This window comes from Ananas comosus, linkage group 11 (genome assembly GCF_001540865.1).
Source record: "Ananas comosus cultivar F153 linkage group 11, ASM154086v1, whole genome shotgun sequence".
NCBI classification, from domain to species: Eukaryota; Viridiplantae; Streptophyta; class Magnoliopsida; order Poales; family Bromeliaceae; genus Ananas; species Ananas comosus.
The window spans coordinates 7,064,890-7,091,624 of record NC_033631.1 but is presented as its reverse complement, the minus strand read 5'-3'; the positions used below and the strand labels follow the sequence as shown (position 1 = coordinate 7,091,624).

Here is a 26,735-nt window from a genome sequence, read left to right as displayed (position 1 = left end):
GTTACATTCGTATGAATAAATTACCCTCTGCTTTATGGACTGTCTTCTCTTGACAGCTACTTCCTACATTGTGTTCACTTAGAGGCTCTACAAATGGTAGCGGTAGTATCTTTTCATACTCCTTATTAACAAATATACTTATTATGTCTCTTGAGTAAATGATTGAGATATGCTGGACTAGATATTCATCATCCTAACTGGCCCTTGGGTATCAAAAGAGAGGAAAGACTTGTGTCGTTTGCTAAGGTCTAGGCACAGTATGTACTGGCCCAATTTGGCATGTCCATGGCAAGTTAGCATGTATTTGCCTGGCCGTGTTTTCTTTGCTGCCGTGGAATCAGCTTGATATGTTTGATGTACGGAAGTATCAAGGTCCCGATGATCATTTGGACAGTCACTGCTTACTATTATGTGATGAGCATTCTATGTATTTCTGGCAAAAGAATTGTCTTGAAGGAAGGATTGCTCTGCTGGTTGGTATAGTGGACACGTGCCAACAGTGCCAAATGTCGGCAGTACTGTGGCATGACATGTGCCATTCCAGGGCCCAATCAAGATGACGGCCAATAAATGAATCAGCAACTCTAGAACTTCCGGAATATGTTGTTTTATTTAATTTGAGGGTGTGCGAAGAAATCATGGTATAGTGATTTTGGAATAGATTTAGTTAAGAATGAGGGTTTGTTTTGATTGGAAATGGTGAGACCTGAGCAGATTACTTTTCTTCTTTCAACTGAATCATGTTTTTCCATACAATCCTGATTTGCTGATACAAGTAAATTTAGTGCAAATTTGCTTAGGATTTTTTTCTCTATAGTTTCAGGTCAATGAAGGGTTAATTTGCTTTATTGCAGCACTTGGGATGTAGAAAAATGATTGCCACAAACTGTTTAAAATGGATTACCTATTTTATCATTTGCTGCCTAATAGTTTCTTATCCTGTTGTTCTAGTTTTTTTCCAGTGGAAATTTGTGGAATGGGTAAGTTATGGCAATTGCTAAGTCTTGTGATTCAGTTTGCGCTAGTGATAACTGTATTGAAAGTTATTATCTGTAGCCAATGCTTATTTTTCATTGTTCTTTATTTTATGCAGTGACACACTTTACAGTGGTGATCAAAGAGTTTGTTGTCAATTGCATGTTGCAAAAGAAATATCTTACTGTTGCATAAAGACCCTTCGATGTCTGCTTTTGCTACAGAAGAAGATTGCTAAATCTTTTGTTTCGGCTGCTTTGCACAATTTGATATTGGGGAGTCGGAAATTGTTGACTTTTGAAATGTTGACTGTTTCTTGCAGAAAGTTGTTATGCATGGATCAGGCCAGACACAGCTTTTCTTGTGGAAATTGAACAAGAGGGTGCTTAGGGAACATATCATAGATGATATGTATCATGCTTCTTTGAATTTGAGTCAGAAGATATCTCAGATTGCTCAGCAGCAGCGTGAGGTCCATTTTATTACCTTATAATCTTTTCCTTCTTTTTCGTAGTTATTTTTGTGTACTATGTTCAACATAGCCTTGGCACTTGTGCTTGTTCTTAAATAATTATCCTTACTTCTAGTTTCATAGAAGTGAGCGAGCTACATCCCTCATAAGTTGATTTCTCTTTTTTTTTTTCTTAATCAAAATAAATTGTTTCACGCTTGTTGCTAGCGATTTTAAATGTTGCATTTTTCTTGTCAGTTACCATGACGAGTAGCATAAAAAATATTCTTGTTAGTTTTAGCAGTTATGTTGGACATTGAAATGCTTGTCTTGCTCTACATTTTGGTTGCTCATTATGTGTATGGCTAGCCTAAATTACCTATGTAAGACTGATCCCAATTCTATGGAACCATCATTTGTCTGTTAGTTAGAAACACAGAATTCTGGTATTCTATAATATGTTTCTTCTATTTTAGTTGTGTTTTTTTTTTTTTTTTCATAATCTCCTATGTAGCCTTGTCATTTTAATATTGCATGTGTGCCATTCAAGTTAGTTTTCTGCTAATAATGTCAAACCGGTCCTCATGTTGAACCTTCCATTTTTGTCTTCTCATCCTCCCACCATCTCCTTAATGGTCATGGTCAAGATCTGATGATTTCCACTATCATCATTCTTTTATCCTTTTCTTATTGATGGGATTTTCTCCTATTTTTCATCGTCCATACTCTTCATTCAATTTAGAGTGCATGTAATATGGCAATAGACCATGTCCTATTTTCTCTTTAATCTCTCTTAATTGATAATTCTTCCATCCTGTCATACTCGTCCGTCGTTTTCTCCTCCATTGCCACTAAGTAGCTGTTTTGATCCACTACCACCTTTTTCTTTTTTTTTTTGCATATAAAAAAAAGCCTAATAGTCTTAATTTAAAGAGAATAGAAGAGCAAAGAGGGATGGAAGGGTCGAAACACTTTCTGAAGTTGCTGCTTATAACTGAAATCTTTTATGCAGATTATATAAGTTAGTATATATTATAGAAATTAGAAATCTGAAACAACAAGCTTCCTTGTAGTTTTATTATAAAGAATGTAATTATGCATATGTGAGATTAAAAGTTTTCAGTGGCAATTATGTGAAAAAACTACTCTCGGAGGTTCTCTTGTTTATCTTTATTATGATTTTGAGATATTTGTGGATGTCTGGATAAATGACTGCCAGTGATCCATGATGAATATTACTCTATTAGAGTACTTGCAAAATGAAACAAAGGACACCTTGATGTATTATCTTAGGGTATTTTATATTAAAAAAAACATCTATGTTGTTGACTGCTTGTTCTTGTATTATGAGTGTTCACTTCTCCTAGGATTGTTTTCAGTGGGTTTTCCTTTTTGATTCTGTAGTACGGTGTATACTTGATTTTTCATTTTGCGGCAGAGCGTAATTAGCTATTAAATGGCTTTGCATTTACTTCGTCACATCTCTATCATTCATCAGGTTTCCCCGCATGGTGACAAGAAATATCAAAGGGTAAAGTACATATTGCAATCGTCCCTCTATAAACTTGATGACGCCCTCATGCTCTTCCAATTTTTATGAAATTCAGGTAACTGTTAATTGGATAATATTTTTGAAATGTTGAATGATTGTTAAGAAAAAAGGGCACAAAATCCCTTATTTGTTGAACAAGTATGATGTGCGCTTGCTGTTGAACTTCGAATTACTGTGGTTGTTCATGTGAAGGACTAAAATGCAAAGAAGACTCGAAAATCCTATATAATAATCCTGTAGCAAAAAATAACATTAATCAGGAAAAAGGTTCCTTTTGTTAAAATCAACAAAAGCAAAAAAAAATTAGGGTTTTTTTTTTTTTGCATTTGGACCCTCAAAACATTTTTTTTTAACAAACAGCTTCAGCGATGTTATATTGGCATAAATGACCCTCTCCTTGCTACGCAAGCACCATGTTGGATAGGTTAAGCTGAACATGGTGATTGGATCACTGTGTTCATATCCACACTTTAGTACTTTTTTTTTGAGTTAGGGGCGATGGGAATTAAAGTAATATGGTGAAAAACACAAAATGGAACAGGTATTTCAGTTACCGTGTTTAAATATGGTGATCGGATCACCGTGTTCAACTTAAAAACGCCCACATAGCCCTACCTTGTCTATCATGGTGCTCGCATGGTGTGAGAGTGCTATTTCTGCAAATATAAATTTATTGGGTTTATTTATAAAAAACAAGTTTTGAGAGGGCTAAATGCAAAAAAAAACAGCCCCAAAAATTAAAGTAAACAGTATGAAGAAAGTTTGGTGAAGGATTGTTGATATTTTTGGATTTGCGAGTTCAGAAGAGAAAATTTAGTTTTGGTTGGATGTCAAAGTAAATTAAATGCTTCATTTCTTGTTTAATGCTTCTTATATAGATCATATCTAGATACTTCAGTTATTATTATTAATATATATTTTCTAGTTTAATGCTTCTTGTATAGATACATATCTAGATACTTCAGTTATTATTATATTTTCTTGTTTTCAGATGAACTATTGAGTGCAGCTATTCCTGATGGCAGAAAACAAACTTTGGCTAATTTCAGTTCTCTTTTGCAAGCTACCTTGTAAATTTTAAATCTCAGATTTTCCTTCGTTTGGTATTAGGGAGTGCATTTTGACATTTCATTTTCGGTGGTTTATTTAACTGTTAAATAATCTGTAGGCAAGAATAATATATTTGTTGATTTAGGATATCCTTAGAGTCTTCTGGTTTAGATAAAGAAACCAGAAAAATCTACAGATATCCTAAATCAACAAATATATTATTCTTGCCTACAGATCTGGTTTCTTTATCCAAATGTGATTGTATTAGCAGACGCTATTTCGGTTCAACTTTGCTTATTTAATTATTCTTCTCAGTTCACTTTCGAATCGTATCTTGCGCTTTATTCAGTTCATAGCTCGTGCTTATAGAAGAGCAGATTACTAGTTATTTCATCGCATCTGCATTTAATCTGGTCGAATTGACCTGCGATCTGCATCCAAATCCTATTAGAGTTGTAGGTAAATGATCCATGGCAGCCCACTACATATCATAGTTCCAACTCTTGACTGTCGGACTCTTTTGATTTCTGGTTGTGTGGGAGAAGTGTTGTGCAAGTTGTTTCTGAAGTTAAAGGAATCTTTGCAATGTTATGTCAGATCCTGTCATGTTGGATTTAGGATTTTTTACCTGATGTCACCGATTTGGCCGAGCTTTAGAAACAGCATAAATAGAGAGGCATTATTCAAACATCTAGCAAATGGAAGTGTCCGAAGTTTATGGTTTTGAGTTTCGAAGATGGGAGCGCATGAGATCACCAATCCTCTTCTTTATCTTGGATTGGCGTAGTACCTATTGGACATTAGGTTTTACGTTCAATTTGTCAACTGTTTGCCAGATATATGCTGTGTTCTAAACCTGTTACTAGGCTTCTTAAGATGTTGAGAGATGTAAGGATCACTTTGCCCCTCTATGCTGTTCCTTGTCACAAGTTATGCTGGACCTTAAATATCTGAACTGTTATCAATCTGTGTATTTTCAGTGAAATTTGAGGCAAATCCAACATAACTTTGTGCCGAGATTGCTTTGGTTTTTAGAGTCCTTTTGAGTGTAGCATCTACAGAAATAAATCAGGCTTGAAAAATTACAGGGAAACATCATTATATTGAAGTGGTATCTTTATATATTTCTGAACCGAACTGTGTTTTAGATCCAAAGATCACCATGTAGGCATGGTATATTTCAATTTGAGTGCTAACTAAGAGGTGCAAACCCTACTCTTTGATACAAAAGATCATACTCCCAAGAGTAGCCCTTCCGCAAACTGTTGCCGATTATTGAGCCGTCGCTTGCGCCTATCGGCCGAGCCAAAAAGACACTATTACAAGTCTGAAAGAACTCGGCATAAAATTCGTGTATTGCGTGAAACGCGAATTTGGGCACATAGGTGAATCTGGTCCCTGTATCCAAAATCACCCCTCCTGTATCATTTTGGACATCATATTTCCAAGCATCCTTGGGGATCTCCAGTAGCTTATCGTCTATAAACAAGAACGAAACCTCGACGGAGAAGAATAAGTCTGCGAACTGGCTCTATATGCTGCATTCGGTTTCGATCGAAGTTAGATCCACCATGTTATCCAAACACTAACAGATTTTGCCCTAGTTTAGCCTTGTTATTGGAGAGGGAATAAGAGAATATGGATCCAAATTCAGGTGCTATCTGCGCAATGAAAGAAGGGTGAGTGGGAGATAGTCCTAGGATTCCATCACCATCAGTAAGATTAGTGAAAGCTGGGGAGCTGCAACCAATCATCACAGCCTTGAACTTGAAGTCTAGCCCTTCTGATGACCTAAATGTCAGTCTCTCTAGCCCAAAATCCTGCAGCCTGAGGTCCCGTCGACGTATTCATGCGTGTAGTTACGAGTCGAGGGAGTAAAGGTGTTAGAAAGAGAGTAATGGAAGATGCGATAGTTTGATTTATCATGATCAGTTCGATAATAAGGTTCGCGATCGCAGTACACCCAAGAGGTGTTGCTACCCGTATCGGGTATTAGGAAACGAGTTTGAGGGGGTTCGCCGATCCGGACTCGTACTAGGTGAATTTCCGATGAGCCCGTGCTGACAGAGATTATCGGGATCCCGGTTGCTCCGTCGTTTGATCTGTAATAATCATTTTTGTGTTGTAAAGGGATTTGCAAAGTTCTTTGAGAAGATGCAGGGATAAAACTGCACAGAATAAATAAAGTAAATGAATTGTAGAGGAGGTATGAGGTCATTTATAAAGAAGAAGAAGAAGAGAGTGGTGAAACTGATGAAAAAATCAAGTACTTGGAGAGAATGCAAGTGTTGTCCTAATAGTTGTAAAAAGATGCGGTGAGTTGTAGTTTTTTCAAGAAGCACTCTTTCAATGTGAGCTTCTTTTGGGGTGTGTTTTCATCTTCATGACTTTTCTCCCCATGCAGTAAGTGTGAAGAAAAGAAGTTGGTTATAAATTTTTTTATTTTTTTATTTTTTTATTTTTTTATTTCAAGTCTGAGCCTTTGCCACAAGCATGAGTTGATGGGCAGTTGGTTGGGAGTTACAAATATTGATGAGCAAAGCCTCACAATTAGGGTGGCAAATTTGATATAACCTGACCCGCTTGATCGGCCAATTTAGGCTTTTGAGTAATAGTTGGATTCAGGCTAAAATTCCCTCTTAAAAAACATCTTGTGCCTTGAGCTTCAACCAAACTTAGAAATAAACTTGACTGAAAATGTTAATCAATTAGAATTCGAATTTGTGGCCTCGGATACCAATCACCAAACTCTTTGCTTCTTTTTTTAATAATAATTGGATTCAGATTAAGTGGGTGTTTGGCCTCTCTTAGAATAATTAATTTATTTTTTTTAGGCTACAAATTCTTTTAATATAAACTAACAATTAATTTTTTTATTTGGAATTTCTTTCTCCGAACNCTCTCTATATATATATATATATATAGAGAGAGAGAGAGAGATATATATATATATATATATAGAGAGAGAGAGAGAGAGATATATATATATATATATCACTCTCTCTCTCTCTCAGGCCGATGATATGATAGTTATCATAGCTCCAGAACTATAATAGCTTAAAAGATGGTAATCTAGATGGGAAACTAGTAAAAGTGGGCAATCTAATACAATGAGTTGGCTGGTGGATGAGTTGGGATCCCCTGGTTATAGTAGGATTCGTCCCTAGTGATAGTAGAATTGGCGTGTACGAAAGGAGATTGCCGGCTTTTGAGCTATCATGGTTCACAAATCGTGATAGCTATCGTGTCATTATATATATAGAGAGAGAGAGAGAGAGAGAGAGAGAGAGTCCGGTTTCTATACTATCAATAGTATCGAGGTCTTGAGGTTATCGGGTTTTCTGCCGTTAGATCTACCTTTTGATCATTTTCACTTGTTAGATTATATTACAGGTGTGAGGGTCTTCATGCATTTTTACTTTATTGTTGACAATAAACTTTCAATTAATTTTTTTTTGTTTGAGTAGGTCATATAAGAAATACTCTAATATCAAGAATTTTGATATCAAAATATTTTTAGTGCTAGGTATGTGAGTTAATTAAATAAAATTTTAAAAAATAAATCTTGAAATTGAATTAGTGAAGCTGCCCACGTATTGCGGCGGGCTAATACTATAGAAGATAAAAGATTGGCAAAGTTAAAATTAAAAATTTTTTTGACTTGACATAAGATATCAATAGATACAAATTGAAAACATAAAATAAATATGTACAAATGTAATAAAAGTTACAACAATAAATAAATTATAATAACAATAATAAAAGAAGTGGTAGCAGAGTTGCTATTCCATACGTACCTTGATCGCCCTGTCAGATCGAAGAGGCAATTCCCGTTCTCCGCATCGCCTCCACCGCTATTGCCGGTGTCGAGCCTCTCCTTGATCACGACCACATTGATGCCGTATGGATCCCCCCACACCCACCGCTTCTTTCCCCTCATTGACTCCAAATCCATCGCACTCCACCTCGCCGCGCTACCGCGATCCTCGGAATCCTAATTTCAATCCTCACACACGCCGCGCCACCGCGATCCTTTGAATCCTAATTTCATTCCTCACACAATTTTAAAAAAAATAGCAAAAGAGATCAAGAAAAAAACAAAAAATTGAACCCTTCTTGTGCACAAAAACAAGCAAAAAGAAAAAAATATGATAAAAAAGAGTACGAAAAAATCTTATTTTACTTTTTCTTAAAGCAATTTGTTTAAATGAAAATGGATCATGTGAATTTATTAATTAGAAAGTGGGTGAGTAGGAAGACAAAGCATTAGACAGAGATTGGGTGGGAAGGCGAAGCATTAGGGAGTGAGAAGTGGATTGAAGAAGAAATTGCCATGTGGCAAACTCTATGACAAATAATATATAGGTATAGAAGATACGCATTACAACTATGTAAAATTTAAATGCCAAAAAGCATAATGAGATTTAATTATTATACTTAATCGACTATAGATCTTTAATTGTACGATTTTTTTTAAAAAATGTTAAATTATTATGTGATTCAAATATTAAACATTGATTATTTAATTAATCTTAAATTATTATACTTAGTTAAATTAGTGCTAGGAATAAAAATAGTATTTAAAGAATATTGGATGATTATTTGACAAAATGTTAACCTTACAGGTGCATTTATTTTGCGCTATCTCTTTAAAATTTCCAGTAATTCAATAGGAATAAGAAAATATAAGAGCGTTTGGTTAAACTCACTAAGTAATTTAGTTGATAATATTAGATTTACATAGAAATGAGATTTATTCCAAAATATTAATCTTATTTTTTTGAAAGAGGATAGTTATTCTTATATTAATGGATTAGGGAAAGTACAATATGTCTAATATTTTTTTTTCTCCCTAGCTGCCAGCTAGTTTGTATTGTTCTTCTTCACACTCTAATCTTATATCTCTTTCTAAACTTATCTTTCTTTCTCTAAATTTCAACTCTTTTTTCCTTTCTAAACTGAACCCTCCCTCTCCCTCTCTTTTTAAAATGTCAACTCTCTCGCTCCCTCTTACTACGACTCTATCTCTCTTTCTATTTTTTTTTAATTATGCTCTCTCTCTCTTTAACCTGTATCTCTCTCCCTTTTTTTAAAAGATGTTAAAATTTTTGATAGTATCATACAAAATTAATTAACGAAACAAATACATTAATTATATATTTTTTATAATCTTAAATAATATGGTCGTACGAACCAAATACTGGAATATCACAATTTTAATAATAGGATGAGTAGGAATAAGATTTTTAAGTATCTTTTTATTTCTAATAATCTTTCATAGTGCGAACCAAACATGCTCTAAGTGTATCTGTGAATATTTTTTATTTTTAGAGAGGTATTGATGATATTTTCAAGTTTAAAGTAATATTCATAAAATTATTGTCTTTTAGAGGGGTATTAATGAAATTATTTCTGAAAAAAAAAACCTACAATTCCACTGATAGTAGAATTTTAATATAAAATCAATTCAAGGGTCGATAGAGTTACGGCAATTGTATGTACAAGTGCCTGGATATGAGCTTCAAATTGTTTTTTCTTTCTAATGGTATATAACAAATAAGAACTAAAATGAAACAATATAAAGAGTTTAGAACTTTAAATATTGAACTTAAACATATGACTAGTAAAGTAAAACCTGGCTAAAAGTTTGGAGATTAGTTGTGCTATATATTTACGTTTTCCACTTGATGAATTAATCAACTCAAATTGGGTCAAACTCAAAAGTATCATAACAAAAGTTTACAAAAATAGTTAGATCATCCCCTAGGCGAGATATTAACAGTCATATTTTTCTTAGAATATGATGCTAGATTGCTAGTCACCTTATTTGGCAAATTATTAAAAATGATCTGCTTAAAATAAAAATTAAAGTTTGGTGATTTAAATTAAAATTCCGCGGCCAAAGTTCGGTGACCGTGCTTTATTCTAACAAGTGAAAAAGGAAGATGTTTTTTTTTTTTTATTGTTGAGAGATAGGTAGCAAGCACGCGCTATCTGCTTCGTTTATTTTATTTAAAAATAAATTTAGCTAAAAATATGAAAAAAAAGGTGTTACCAAGTTTTAACGCAGTAGGATTTGTTGCTGATGTGAAATTGTCCAACCTCTTTCTTTAATTGTTTTCACCCTAGTGAAATGTTGCAGGTAACAGTGATAAGTGCAACATAGGATTCTCTTGGTAATGCAAATGCCCCTAATAAATAATTGTGTTGACTGCATTATTGGTCCCCAACCTTACGGACAGTTTTTATTCTGGTCACAATTTTTTTTTTTCTGTAAATAAATTTTTAATTTTTATGAAAATGCTACTTGTACGTAGGGCTGGCAAACGAGCGAGCCGGCTCGCGTTCGACTCGTGTTCGGCTCGATATTTGGCTCGCTCGAGCTCGACTCGAAATTAAATGAGCCGAGCTTGAACAAAATAAAAGGCTCGAAATTCATTTCAAGCCGAGCTTGAGTATTACTCGGCTCGTTCGAATTAGGCTCGAAAAGCTCGAAAGCTCGAAAATATATATATAGGCTTTAATTTAATTTGGGTCATTATTGTTGGCCTATAAAATAAACCCAACAAGTACAATCGTGCAATTGAGCCCAACTCTAAATTTACATAACATACTCTCTCTTTCAGACTTTCACTGTTGCACATAACCCTAAAACATGATAACATTCAAATTCCCAAATCTCTAATTTTTTTTCCCTCTCTCTCTCTCTCTCTCTCTCTGACCCTCACCCAGTCAGGCAGTCACCCTAGCTCACATTTCTTACAATTATTTTGTATTTTGAACTATTGAACATGTTGCATCAAATTATAGATAATGTTCTATAAAAATTAAACTATTGATTATATAATGTTGAGAATTTCAATCGGCTCGTTTAGAGCTCGAGCTCGGCTCGACTCGAAATTAGGCTCGCTCGAGCTCGGCTCGAATTAATTTCAAGCCGAGCTTGAGCCTAGATTTAGGCTCGAAATTAATTTCAAGCCGAATTTGAGCTGACATAAGCTCGCTCGAGCTCGGCTCGTTTCCACCCCTACTTGTACGTTTCTATCAGGGACGGACATTTTACAACTTGGCATCCAAAACTTCACAAAATCCAAATAGATCTTAGTAAAAAAAATTTCTTTTTTAGTAAAGTAAAATTTCATCTATCCAAAGATTAGGGTGTATATCTTATATCCCGAACTAGAATATATGGATAGTATTGTTGTACAGATAATTGTATCATTGGTCCTTAACTATTACTTATTTTTTAGTCTGGTGCCTAAATTCTTCTCGCATATTGTATCAAGTCCAATTTTATCATCCCTAATGCCGTCCTTCATGCATATAACCATTTTGACCTAACGCAACTGCTTCTTTTAGAGCATTTGATATTATTGACTTTGAGCCGGATGTACTGAGTTCTTTCTAAAATTTTACAAAATTGGCGCCGATATTAATCAAGAGCTACCGCACTATAACTGTGATCTATAAAAATAAATATAACTTTATTAGAATCAATGCGACATATTTTAGCAGAACTAATAAAACTTTGGTGGAGAAATCAACTAAAATAGAAAGTCAATCCTGCCCCTGTGGTTCCATTAATTAGGGTTGTTGCGCATGTTATCCCATCAATTTTACATTAAAAAAAAAAAAAGTTAGCAAAGCCCGTAGAAGTCATCTTCCGAAAACCCTAACCAATTATAAGATTTTTTTTTTTCAAAAAAAGAAATGCAGTATTTACTTAATTAATACAAACGCGCATGCAATAAAGCGTATCCTCTATGTCCGATCAGGAAAAAAAATATAATAAAAACATTTTTTAAAAATAATAATAAAATATATGAATCTTAAATTTTTTTTTAATTAGTTAAGAATAACATATCATCAGTAATATGTGTATTTATATTCTAAGGCAGCGTTTGGTTAGGGGATAGGAATAGGAATAGGTTATTATCCCTCTTTATATCCAAACGCTAATTTTTTACTTGAGAATAGTAGTTCTCGGTTATCCCCACCAACACCTTCATTTTTTATATAAAACTATCTAAAATTATTCTTATTCCCAAAAACAACCAAATTTTCATTCAAACAGTATTTTTTTTATCCCCATACTTGTATCTATTCCTGTAATAACTAGTTCTTACTTATACCTGAATCAAACGGTACCTAAAATTTTTTCTTGCGAGAACAGCAGCCAGATGTGATGTTAGATCCATTACTTCCTGCTCTGTTCTCGACATACGCGTCCATCTTGCTAATGACTGCGAGTCTTTTTAGGGAGCAATTGTTCTACCAAACAAATGTGTTCGATGACAAAAATTTAGGTACCATCGTACGGTGTTGTGTCCAAAATTTATCGACATGATATGATGCATATCGGATAGTATCGATATACGTCGATCATAAAGAATATATAAAAATAATTATCTATATATCTCTTCAAATTTTAAAAATATCTCATTTATTTTTATTTTTTTTTCTTTTTAATAATACACTCCTTATATATTTCTCCGTTATTCTAAAATACGCCTACAGTTACCATCCGTTAAATTAATTTAGCTTAAACTTAAGTTAAATATCTACCACAATTTAAAAAAATTAAAATGTCAATTTTGCACTCAATTCTATTGATGGTAAAAGATCTTTTTCGCTATTAAGTTTTTAATCTTTGGATGAGAAATTGTAGGATTAGGATGATATTAGTCCTTTAGGGTTGAATGGTCCCCCTAGGGTTGAGTTGTCTCCACTAGGTTATAATATTTAATTCAAAGGTTCTGAGATATTTACACTGTTTTTTCTCTTATTACACTGTTTGAAATGTAAACTGCGTCCTTTAAAATGAAAGTTGAACTCTTTAAACTAAAGTTGCAAAGAGAGATATTTACACCATTTTTTTTCTTAAAGTGTGCAGTTTACATCTCAAAGAGTGTAACAAGAGAAAAAAAAGTGTAAATATCTCTCAAAGAGTATAATTTTTGTTTAAATAGTGTAATTTTCATTTTAAATGGTGCAGTTTATATTTCAAATAGTGCAACTTACGTACATAATAGTGTAAGTTATTTTAAAATAATACAATTTAATTTTAACAATGCAACTTTATCTTCTTCTTTCTTCTTCTCTGGTTTTCTTCATTATTCTCTAGTTTTGACCTTTAGTTAATTTTTTTTTTTATTTTAAACAAATAAAAGTGCTAATCCAGAAATACTCCTGTGCACCCCTCGCCCTCTTCGCCTACGACACCGCCGAGGCTGCGCTCTCACCGCCAGGGTAGGCGGGTGGGCCACGTGCCCTCTCCTTTGCTGGCGAGCTTTTTGGCGTCAAGATGTGCTTCCTCTTTATCGTTGGCGGCGGCGGTGGGGACGCAGGTTCCCAAAAGTAGATTTGGTGGGTGCAAAATCTGCTATAGTAGAAATAGAGGAAGAAGGTGGAGGAAGAGAACGCGTTGCCGTCCTCATTAATTACCATTGGAAAGAACCGTGGAGGCGGTAGAGGAGGGTCGGAGAGAAGAAAAAAAGAAGATAGCGGCACGGTCTCGGTAGGGTCGAAGGCGAGGAGGGCAGGGGTGCGTGCGTGGTCGAGGGCGAGAGGGTGTGCGAGGCAGAGGCGAAACGGGCCACTTCCGTCTCCGCGAATATATAAAAAAAGAACGAAAAACAGAAGAGAAAAGAAAATAATTTTAATTAATTTGCTAAAAATTCGGACCGAATCTGTAAAACTAAAAAAGAGGGGCTAATTTTATAAAAGTTTAAAACTTTTGAATTTTTTATACAAATTAGCTTAATTTTCAACAAAATACAGTCAAATAATAATAATAATAATAATAATAATAAGGCTCAAATCTCTTTGGAAGCAAGGAAATATTCTGCTGTATCACGTTGATCGATTCGATTTGACGTAAAGCAAGAGACACAAAACCCTAAAAACATTGGGATTTTACACGTCATCATTTCCCCTTTTGACAAATGGAAACGACTCCCGAGTCCCGAGTCCCGAGTCCCGAGTCTCAGCACATAAATAAATACAATATAAAATACAATGAGACGTCGCTGCCCCGCTGATGCGCTGCTCCCCATCCCTTCCACATATCACGTGAGTCGGCTGGCAGCCTGGCACCATTTACCCATTTACGATTACGAGGGCCCCACCGTAGATCCTATTATTATTATTATTATTATTATTATTATTAATTAATACAATCACCAATTCACACATACAAGTACAACTTTTCTTTAGAGGAGAGCAAAAAAAAAAAAAAAATTGAGATTTAAAAATCTGGGCACGGAGCGGGAGTAGAGTGAGGCGGGACGGGGAGCTAATTTACTTGAAGAAGAAAACAAAAAAAAAAAAAAAAACGAAAAAAGAAAAAGAAAAGAATGAATCAGAGCCGTCGAATAATATTTAATTTAATTTAGGCGCATTTGGAGCGTTTGAATCTGAGCCGTCGATTCTTGAGATCGAACTCCCAGAGGTGCTCCTGCTGCAGGATGTTGCCGATGGTGGAGGGGCCGGGCCACGGCGCGGACGTGATCCCGACGCACTTCACGCCGTCCGCCACGTCGATCACGTAGCTCTTCGCGGGCGGCTCCAGCCGCGCCCCGCCCGCGAAATGCACCACCAATTTAGGCAGCAGTAATGCCGACGACCCCGCCGATGCGGTCCAATTGTAGCAGTACTCGAAGGGATCGACGCTGACCCTCGGCAAATTCTGGAGCCGCCGGCTGAGCGCCGCCGCCACGGCCTTGTACGCCGGGTCGGCCAGCACGGTGAGGCTGGTGCCGGAGTCGAGGATGGTGCCGCCGCCCCTCGCGACGTCCCACGCGCTGTCGGGGATTCGGAGGGACTCGCCGTCGACGGACACGGACGACACCGACACGCCGTAGAAGGGCTGCAGGCGCGGCTCGAGGAGGAGCGGGGTCTGGCGCGGCGGCGGGGATTGGGAGCGGGAAGGGGAGTCGTCGGAGAGGGCGGGGTTGGGGCCGAAGGTGAGGAAGCTGGAGGCGTTGCGCGGGCTGAGGTGGTCGACGAGGCAGTAGGAGAAGCGGCCGCCGAAGCGGGCGGCGGCGCGGGCGGCGAAGGAGACGTTGCTGTAGCCGAGGCCGAGGACGCCGTCCGACGCGCGGAAGCTCGACCCCGCCGACGACGTCGTGCAGCCCACGATCAGCCCCCGCAGCTTCGCCCGCTCGCCGCCCGCCAGCGTGATCGTCGCCGACTCGCTCGCGAACACGCCCTTTGCCGACGACCCGTCCGAGTACCTGATATGAAATCATGATTCAATGAATTACCAACACCACACATGCACTGCTCTGTCAGCTGGTTAACCATGCAAATTAATCCTTAATATAACGATGATGATGATCATCGTCAACATTCTGGAAATGAACTCGTCGACAACAACAATTACTTACTTATTTTGTGAGCGGCAATTTTGCGAATTCTCTATACTCCATTAAAAATCGTATTAATTGATCCTAAGTCTCCGTACATTTTTTTCCGAAAACAAACAAAAAAAAATGCATGTTATACATCCCGAAAAAGGAAATATACATCTGACGGACGGAAATGGTTAAGAAAATAGATCTAATTATGAAAATCTCAATAGTACTAAACGGTTAGCGCTATCTAGTTTTCGACAGTTGGATGAAAGAATGTACGGTTAGAATGATAGTGATTTTTAGGGTTGAGTGGGTCGTTGGTTGAATACGATAATCTAACAAGTAAAAATGATTAATGAGTAGATTTAACGGTAAAAAATTTGATAGTATCAAGAGTTTGGTACTATTGATATTATAGCAGTCGAACTTTCTCTCTCTATATGTTGAGAGAGAAATGGTCATAGGGGTGAATTTAGCAGCAAAAAATTTGGTAGCACCAAGTACTTCATGCTATCGATAGCATTGTAATCAGAGACTATATATAGAGAGAGAGAGAGAGAGAGAGGATTATTATATTCTTATGAATATAGAGTCATTTGTACTCATAAGTTGTTGTCGATGTTGGGGTTTTCGAATCAACGATCCACACCGTTAAACATGATCTAGAGTATTTAAAACTTTTAAAAAATAAATTTTATAATTTTTCGAAATTATTATAAAGTCCATCAAGCGGGTATAAAATGAACGGTAAAAATTGAACGACATCCTAAAAATGAATGATCAGATCCTTCAATTTAATATCGGAGTTATTAATTTTTATTTAGATAGTGAATAGAATTTTCTATCAAAAATTCAATCTATTCCAATTCTTTTACACCGTTAAACTAGCAAATATTCCATACCGATCGTTAAAAATTGTCAATTTTGTGAGCTTTTGATCGTAAGGTAAATTATATCGAAAGATTATAAAATTTAATTTCTAGAAGTTTTAAATACTCTAGATAATATTTAACGGTATAGATCGTCGATTCGGAAGCTCTATCATCAAAAATAATTTATGAGTACGAGGGCGATCATACTCATAAGAGTATAGTAGTCGGACTATATATATATAGGTAATTATCCCTATATATATATATATATATATATATAGTAGAGCTATTATGTTATTGAAAGTATAAAAAAATTGATGCTTTCGATTTTTTAGTCCTTGAATAAAAAATTATATGGTCGGGATGATAATGGTTTCCTTAGGGTTGAATGTTCCTAGGTTTGAGTGGTCTTTCCGGATAATAATATTAATCCAAATGTCAGAAATAGTTGAAGGGGTTGGGTTGAATGGTTCCCCTAGGTTTGAGTGGTCTTCTAGAATAATAATATTAATTCAAAGGTCAGAAATAGTCAAAGAGGTTGATCCAAGGCCCAAAGAGTTAGAAGCACGAATTTCCTTATAAATAGGGTCCGGTTCGGCTACTATACTCTTATGAGTACAATCGCTCTTGTACTCATAAGTTGTTTTCGATGATAAAACTTCCGAATCGACAATCCATATCGTTAAATATTATTTAGAACATTTAAAACTTCTACAAATCAAAGTTCATAATTTTTCGACATAATTTGATCAGAAGATTACAAAATTGACAATTTTTAACGGCCGGTATGGAATACTTGATAATTTAACAGTGTAAAAGAATTAGAATAGGTTGAATTTTTTACAAAAAATTCTATTCACTATTTAGATAAAGATCAATAACTCTGATCTTAAATTGAAGGATCCGATCATCCATTTTTAAGATGCCGTTCGATTTTGACCGTTCATTTTATATCCGCTTGATGAACTTTATTATGATTTCGAAAAATTACGAAATTTATTTTCTATAAGTTTCAAATACTCTAAATCATATTTAACGGAGTGGATCGTCGATTCGGAAGCCCAATTATCAAAAACAACTTATGAATACGAAAGACTCTATTCTGATAAAAGTAAAATGACCTACTCTCTCTCTCTCTCTCTCTCTCTCTCTATATATATATATATATATATAAAATTTTTAATTAAATCTCCAGTATTTATTCGTTATATTTTAATAACTAAATTTCTTCTATCAACATATTTGATAATTCAGATAAATTTTTTCACACGAGAAACAAATACTGCCCCACGGCAATTTGCATCAAAGTCAATGAACTTTTTTTGCGGAAAAAATGTGATTGAAACAAGCAATACGAATTAAGGAATTAAATACATAAATTTAATGATTAGGAATCAAATAAAAGATTAGGTAGAGATTAAGGACCAATTGCATAATTAGCTTTCTTTTTCCAAGAAAATACAAACACAACTATAAAATCTTGATCGCAGTTCCCTTTCACCTTGTATCACAAAGAATAGTTTTGGGAGGTTCAATATTACATACATGCTTTTTATTTTATTTTATTTTATTTTATTTTTTTTTTCTTTTGGCAGCTTTGGGTTTTTAATATCAACTTTACTGCCAAAACAGTTCAGCAAATTGACTCATTTTTTACAGAACGCATTCAGTTGGGACTATGGTGACAGAGTTATTAGAGATTTTGCAAGAAGTTTTTCAAATTATTACAGTAAAGCCGTACTTTTCAAGAGGATCATCTATCTTAAATTACTCTAATTCTAGCACTACCCAAAATGATATAACCGAATTAAAAAATTTAATCCTATTTTATCTTATATATATGTAATTTTTTAAATAATAGCCACTATGCCTGTCATAGTGTATGCTATAGCGAATTTTATGTGCTACAACTACGGCTTAATCTCTAAGCCGAAATTTAACAAATCGGGTTCAGAATAGCCGCTTTAGTGGCATAGGGCCCGCTAAAGCGGGCGCTGTAACGCGATCGAAAAGCGAATGCTACGAGTCCAAAACTTAAAAAGTGCAAACGGTTTAAACATTTAATAAGGCCGGTTTCTCAAATGGATTACAAGAATATCTCCAAAAGAATGTCTTCCTGGTGGATAAAATTTTAATTATTTACCTAAGATATCTTTTTTGACATTCATTTACGAATTGCTTAGATTATTAATAGATTATAGATTTTCGAGTTTTATATAGCCGCCTTAAAAAACTTAGTTGCATTATACGTTATATATAGGACTATTTTAAATTTTGGAGTGTCACAATTAAAGTTGGTTCAAATCTTGGACTATTCCAAATCTTAGGGTGTGTCAAAAATACAGGGGAAGGGAATGAGTATCTCGCATTATTGGTTACATATTATTGTACAAAAAATTAAAAAACTAATTCTCCACACACCCGAAATATTTTCTCACCTCCTTATTTCAATCTGATACTATATTACTATACAGAACCAAATGTGGTAATATAGTATTAGTTTAATCCAATTCACTAGAATCAAGTTTTTTATCATGTTGCAATAATTAGAAATGTTGCAATGTTTGAACCAAACACAGTCGAATAGTATTTATGCAGCTTCATTAGAAGTTAATCAATTTATTTAGTGAGAGGTATAACCACTTTTACCAAGTCACCGAGAATAGAACCACATTAATGCCTAATCTTTTTAATATTTATTTATTTCAGCAACAATTAATGTAAATAATAACAACAAATAAGAAAACAAATAGTACTTTCCCAAGCTGGTCCAAAAACATCATTAATTTAGCCTAATCTATATGGTTGGTTCGTGGTCAGGTGCATATTTTGTAATTGGTCGCATCAAATACGAGGTTACGCCAATAATTAGAATCTAAATGCTTTGTATTTTATTATTTATTGTTGTTAGAGTTTGGGCCCAATAGTTAGATGACAACTCTAATTGGAACCTAAGATTGAGCATTTAATCAATACGAGAAATAATACATCATATTCTACAAAGGAAACTGAGGTCCTCACCAACAATCGACCAAACACTATTAATGTGCTTATAAATCTATATGATAGCATGAGAGAGAAGAAAATTATATAAAAAATTTTCTAATAAATATACAATATAAGCAGTCGTTTATCAGTTGCTTTTAAAATTCTTGTATGATCCTCGCAAGGAATCATTTGTACACTATTGTCATGTTGGCGCCTAACTCATGGAGCTATAATACCACTTGTCCGATTGTTGATGCTAACTATCAATTAAACAAATTCGGACAGTTAGAAACATGCAACCAATTCACTTAGAACGTACAGGCACAACGCCTACAAATCTTGATTATGATTCGATCTAACAAATCTTATGTTATTTCGAACATGACTCAACCTAACTCGACCTCATGTTATTGTAAACGTAACTCAGTCCAATCTAATCTCCTGCCACATAGTGGGATGACGGTACATTCAAGCCAACATCCTCTTTTTTATATCAAACTTTTACTCATTTTTACTTTGAAGTGGTCTTTAGACAAAAAATTTTTTTTTTTTTCAATACTAAGAAAACATATAAAATGATGATAAAGATTGAGAGTGAGATTGAAGCCATAAAACAACGGCCGTACCAAATTTTTGCACAAAGGTTTTTCACATTTATTTAGCTATAGAAATAAAAATATAATTTGGTCAAATAAAGAGAAGTTCATTCCTAGCACTACCAGTAGTATAGATCTGATGAAAAGTTTCACAAAAAAAAAATATCAAAAACACGCCATTGATCACATAAGTCTCAAGAAAAATAAAGATAAAAAATATAATAGTGAACAGTGAAATATTTGCAATTTTATGGTACATTAGTAACTTGGTAAAAAAATATATTATACCTTTGAATTAGTAGATCAAAATATATTATTAATGAACATATGATATGAAAATATAACTTAGTAAAGAAAAATAGGAAAAAAAAAAAGAGTAGGCATTTAAAGCAGTTCAGAGCTTCAGAAAAGCCCCACCATCCAAATACGGCGGAATCAATGCGACCACCTAATACTAAACAACACACACAGTATGAGTGTATGACCCAACCAACCCAACTCCCCACTCCCACTCCCACTCCCCTCCCCAACAATTACCTAACCATCTCTCATCTCTCTCTCTCTCTACTAAAGAGGAGTCATCTTCTACCCAGTGGGGAAAGAAACTGGGGCACGCCATTTAACTCCACTTGCTTAAATTAGAAAACCCCCGCAACCAAAAAAAAAACAAGCCAAATAGTATTAGAAGAGAAACGGATTTTGCTACACTAGTGATTGTTTGTGTTGATGCGTAGATCAACATTCGAGGTTGTAAACAACATGATGATATCATGACATGCAGAGACATTCTTGTTCGAATCTCCCCAAACTTCTCGCGGTACTAAGGCCTATATATATGCAAAACGGAATTTGAACAAAAATAGATAAAATTATACTTCTCTCTCTAATTTTTGAAAAATATATAGGACTCATTTATAATATGCAGGATCCGAAATGGGTTAGATATATATTTGCGTAATCTTAAATAGTTTATTTATTTTCTTGTAATAAAAATCCAGGTAGATGCATTACCCGTAGTCGTAGGCGCAGGGGGTGGTCGGGGTGGGGCACGTGGCGAGGGAGAAGGGCAGCGACGTCTTGCACATCTCCGACGAGCACCGGATCGGGTCCCACGACGACGACTTCTCCGGCCGGAAAACCCTAGCGCCGGCGCCGGCGCCGTCGCCGCCGTGGGAAAGGTGGTGGCGGCGGCGGCGGCGGCGGCGGAGGCGGCACTTGACCCAGGTGAGGTCGCTCCCGGTGTCGGCGACGAGCACGAAGCGCTGCGCCGGGGTGCCCACGCGGAACCGCACGAAGTACTGCCCCGTCCCCGTGTACGCCCCCGAGCTCAGCGGCATCGCGAACGCCGACTCCGGCCCCTCCGCCGCCGCCGGCGCCGCCGCCGGGGCCTCGCACGCCCTCCGCCGCCGCGCCATCGCCGCCGCGATCACGCCTTGCCGGAGCTGGTCGCTCCGCGCGATCGCGCGGAGGCGGTCGATCCGCGACGCGGCGGCGGCGATCGGCGCCGCCGAGAGCTCGAGGCGGAGGGAACGGGCGAGGTCGCCATGGGAGGAGGAGGCGACGACGACGACGACGACGACGACGAGGAGGAGGACGACGACGACGAAGGAGAAGAAGGGGCGGGAATGGCGCATTGGTGGGAATTAGGGATGAGATCGATTAAGGCGCAGAGGAGAGGGGATTGGGGATTTTGGGGGGGTAAAATGGGAATGCGATGCTACTACTACAACTGTATCATCTCTCTCTCTCTCTCTCTCTCCCTGGTGTGTATATATGTTATGTGTGGGTTTTTTTTTTTTTTTTTTTTTTGGTTCGAGGCAACTTAACGTTGCCTTATCTTTTTGTTATTTTTGTTTTTCATTTCTCGGGTGGGGGGTGTATATATAATTATCCGCTGTACACTCGCTGGTTGGGCTTGTCCTTTGCCAAAACGACGCGCTTCTTTTTGTCTCCCAATTATGGTGTTTTTAGAAACTTAAAAAATGCATAATAATGCAACAGAACCGGAAGTTTATTCAGTTTTTTTTTTTTTGTACGAAATAAATTTAACTGTAAACGTGAAATAGCTAGATTTCGAATTTAGAACCTCATATATCAACCATCAAATATTTTGCCATTTATGTTATAGACAGTCGGTGAACTCTGAAAACTCTTACCGGCAAAAATGCATATTATTTCTTAATAATATTATGCGTTGCACATATCCATCAAAATTAAAAAAATGTATTATATTTTCTAAATAATTAATTTTGCCATCTATTTCTTCAATATAATTATTATTATTATATTAACTAAGAAGGTAAAAATAGTTTTTTTAAAAAAATTGAGAGTTTTGTGACAAAATCGATATATAGACAGACATATATTTAGCCATCTTTATATATAAATAGTAGTCTAAAATTCGAAATATCATATTTATTACTAAAACAACGTGACAAAATTAATAAATTTCACAACCAATTTCTTATAGTTGTACCGCTAATTTCAAATTTACATTTTCAAAGCATATAATTTTTTTTTATGGGCCCTTTATGTGTCGTAAAATATATTTGGCTAGCTAGATTTTGATTTTATAACATTACCAATCAATAATGGATGTGGTGCTGGAGAGAAACTTATACACCAGGTTCAGGCAATAATTTCTTAACAAAAGGATGAATCATTTGCTAAAAGCTAAAGCTTATTTTAATCTCTGTGTGAAGAAACGCTCATGTGTTTAGGCATGCGCGCATGTGATTCAGTATCAGCTTAAATTGGTCGTAATGGGCTTCGGATCGTAATACGGATCCGATACACAAAAGTGTTATTGTCTTAAGACTATTTTCAGGTTGCTTATCCAACTTTTGCATGTCATAATTCTATAATAAAGTGTAAAAATAAATTTTTTTCAAAACAAAAAGCATTGTACAACTTGTTAAATTATATAAAACAATTATATTCTCCACAAACTTAAAGTTTAAGTTTAAGTTTTTGAAGAATAACAGTTATTTTCTACTATTTAATATGGTATCAAAGCAGTAGCTGACTCACGTCAAACTGCTAACGTTATTAATTTTTTTCCATTTAATTTAAGTTTATGTAATGGGTCTAGCGAGAAGTCTCAAACACAAATATGAAAGAGGATGTTAAATATATATAAAATTATTTAAATATTATTTTTACCGGCTTAATTTTTTGCAAAATAATGATCATTTTATATAATTTAACATATAGAACCTTATTGGCGTTTGTTCAAGTCTAAGTCGTCAAAATAAACTATATCCCTAAAATCAGAAGCTCTTATTGAAACCTTCCATGCTCATTAGTTCACTGAAAACTATTGAGAAATATTGGATATAAAACCTAATGTGAGTTTCTTATATGTAACAAAGCTGTACTTGTGAACGCATAGGGAGCGTTTGGATTGATGAATATGTAGATCTAACGTAAGTCAAGTATAGTGGTATTTGAGTTTTTCTAAAATGTGATTATATTACCGACCTTTCCTAGAGCAAGTGGCAAAGGGCTTGATGGTTGGTACCCGAAACCCAAGTTCGAATCCTAGTTGATTCACATTTCCAGCTAAGTTTATTTCTAAATGAAATAAACGAAGCGGGTAGCGTGCTACCTATCTCTCAAAAAAATAAAGAAAAGAAATGTGATTATATTTTTGTTGTTTGTTTTAACGTAACTCGTACAGTCTGAAAATTAAATTCAATTACTTCTTCTGATTGTTTTGATGTAACTTGATGCTGGTAAAAATTAATTTTTTGAGTTTCGTTGTTTGTTTTGATGTAAGCAAGTGGATTCCGTTATCTCCTAAATTTAGTGATAAATTTACCGCTATAAAATTTAATCTATTAGATAATTAAATTTTTTATTATTATATAAAGGTAATTCTAATTATTATAAATAAGATAATTCTAATCTATTATAAAGAAAGTAGAGTTTATATTTTACTATTTAATAAATATTTTAGAGGAATTGAGAGTGGCGGAAGTCGAGTTCGATACTTTAGAAGAGGAAATCGAGAGTAGGTAAGAGTTATATTATATTTTTGACTTACATCAAAATAAATAACGAAAGTGATGGAACTTGAGTTCTATCACTCCATATACATCAAAACAAATGGACTCTTAGGGCATGTTTATTTCACAGAAACTTGACTTTGGGTTGAAGTGGACTTTGAATTGAGGTGGAGTTCGGTGAAAACTATTTATTTTTCGTTGTTTGTTTTGTAGTTATGGAAGCGGAGTTTCATTAGTTCTGCTGTTTGTTTGGTAGAAAGTGTATGCTGTAAAACTATAATTTATATATAAATAATAAATAATTTAATAAATAAAAATAATATAATTATATTTTATATAATTAAAATTTAATTTAAAACAACTAAATTATTTTTTTATACATAAATTATAATAATACAACAATAAAACCATGAAGTAAAAAAAATTAATACTTGATTAATCAATTTTTATCATATTTTAGATATGTCAACCGAATAAAAAAATAATTAATACCATAATTAAATATAATTATCTGTATCTAGTATATTATTTTATTATTTTTTCTTCACCCTCCTTCACCGTAATTGATTTCGGCCCACAATGGGCCGAAGTCAATTATGCCATTTCGGGTTAACTCGAGTTTCGGCCGTAACTATTTTACGGCGAACCAAACAACGGAAATGATAGTTTACGACGTAAACAATTTCCCCCCTCTCCACTTCCCCCTCACTTCCATCCAAACAAACACTCCCGCCGTTTGGTTCGGAGTTAAGTAAAAACTTGTTATTTCAGGGATAGAGTTAAGTTCAGGGTTAAGATGGGGCTAGAGTAATTATGTGTTTGGTTGAGAATTGGGTTTAGTCTAGATATAGGTAAAATAGTGTTTGGTTGGACTAGGTGGAATAAGAAGGATACTGGGTAAAATAGTATTTTGTTTGGTTGGAATAGTGGGGTAAGGTGGGGTCAACTAACTCCACCCCAAATGGGCTATCCCGGAATAGCCCATTTGGGATGGAATTAGCTAACCCCACCACTCAAATTGGATGTTTGGAAATAACTTCGGGGTTAAGGGGTTATTCCACCTTTTAACCCCGAACCAAATGGGTGTTAGTGTCAAAATGATGTCCAGTAAAATACGGTAAATGCTTTCAACTCTTTCACAGTGCCGTCCTTATCTATTAATTGTTGTTGCATCCAACATTTATAAGACCATATCTAGCACAGTTAGCTAGGAGCTTGATAGTTGATATCTGAGATCTCAAGTTAAAATTTAATTATTTTATATTATTTAGCTCAATTTTTTTATGAAAAAAAAGTTAACGAAGTGCGTATCATACTCTCTTTCTCTTTCTTTGAAAGAAAACAAAAAAAAAAGAAAAGAAAAAGAAGAAAAAGAACAATCCATCATGACATTTTTATAATACACGCATTACAGATGAAATATTAGGGTACCGTTTGGTTTGGGTATAAGCAAGAACTAGCTATTACAGGGATAGGTACAAGTATGAGGATAAGAAAAATAGTGTTTGGATGAAAATTGGGTTGTTCTCGAGGATAAGAACAATTTTAGGTAGTTTTATATAGAAAATGGAGGTGTTGGTGGGGATAACCGAGAACTACTATTCTCGAGTAAAAAATTAGCGTTTGGATATAAAGGGAGGGGGAAAAGGGCCTATTTCTATTCCTATCTCCTAACCAAACGCTGCCTAAGAGTTGTGCTTCATTTTCCGATTCGGAAGTGCTACATACTCCTCCCATCCGATGGTGGAGGTCAGTTCGGCGAGCCTATTCGGTCCCGAGTCAAGTGAAAAAAAAAAAAAACTTTCGCTGTATCAATTAAACCAAACGCATTGGCTACAAAAATTTTCCAGGTACGTGGCGGATTCTTATATGTTATTTTTTTAAAAAAAATAAATAATTATCTATATACCTTTCAAAACTTCAGAAATATTTTATTTACCTCTATTTTTTTTTCTTTTCAATATACCCTTCATATATTTCTCCGTTATTTCAAAATATCCCTGCAGTTCCCACATGTTAAGTTAACTTGGGTTAAACGTGAGTTGAATATCTACTAGAGTTAAAAAAAATAAAATACCTCTTTTATCCTTAATTTAAGGGCAAATAAAAAATATTGGTGATGGTAGAAGGGTATATTTGAAAAAACAAAAAATCAAAATATTTTTTGTACCTCTAACTTAAAAGACAAATAAGAAAAGTCGGTGATGGTAGAAGGATATATTTGAAAGAACAAAATATTTTCAATATTAGCCTTATAAGAAAGATAAATCAGAAAGTCGAAAATTTTTAGATGTATATAAGCAATTGCCCCCCAAAAAAAAATACTGTGNCTCTAACTTAAAAGACAAATAAGAAAAGTCGGTGATGGTAGAAGGATATATTTGAAAGAACAAAATAGTAATTTTATAAAGATAACATCTATTTTAACATTTCATTAACAGAATTTAACTCTAGGAATATATTTGAAATAGATTGGAACGTAAAAAAAATATTTTCAATATTAGCCTTATAAGAAAGATAAATCAGAAAGTCGAAAATTTTTAGATGTATATAAGCAATTGCCCCCCAAAAAAAAATACTGTGTATCATTCCTCTTTGATGTTGGGTGTATAGTAATTCTATGTGATAGGACGGAAAAGCTTAATGAATTTTGGTCCATCAATTTCTATAAATAATTATTGAATATAAAGTATTTAAATTATATTCTCTGACTGTTTAAGTTTTTAGAAAAAAAAAAAAATTTATATCATTGTATATGGTAAGTTTTTATTAACTTTCTATACAACTTGTATTGGGAATTTGGGATTATGTTGCTAGGAATTTGTATATTTTAATTAATAGACTAGTAATGAATTTCATCGTTTGAAAATAAAAATACCTTCTAACTCTT

At 34.9% G+C, this 26,735-nt stretch overlaps 1 protein-coding gene and 1 pseudogene across 1 annotated transcript in view; one reads left to right on the top strand and one right to left on the bottom strand.

Annotated features, from left to right (window-relative positions):
• The window catches only part of LOC109717495 (DNA-directed RNA polymerase III subunit RPC3), a 31,418-nt gene extending 27,307 nt beyond the window's left edge, over positions 1-4,111 (top strand). The window contains exons 13-15 of the mRNA XM_020243316.1: positions 1,298-1,447; positions 2,925-3,033; positions 3,970-4,111. Coding sequence (XP_020098905.1) covers positions 1,298-1,447; positions 2,925-3,026 — 252 coding nt within the window. The 3' untranslated portion in view covers positions 3,027-3,033; positions 3,970-4,111. The remainder of the gene's footprint in view (positions 1-1,297; positions 1,448-2,924; positions 3,034-3,969) is intronic.
• LOC109717769 lies at positions 13,869-21,660 on the bottom strand (annotated as a pseudogene).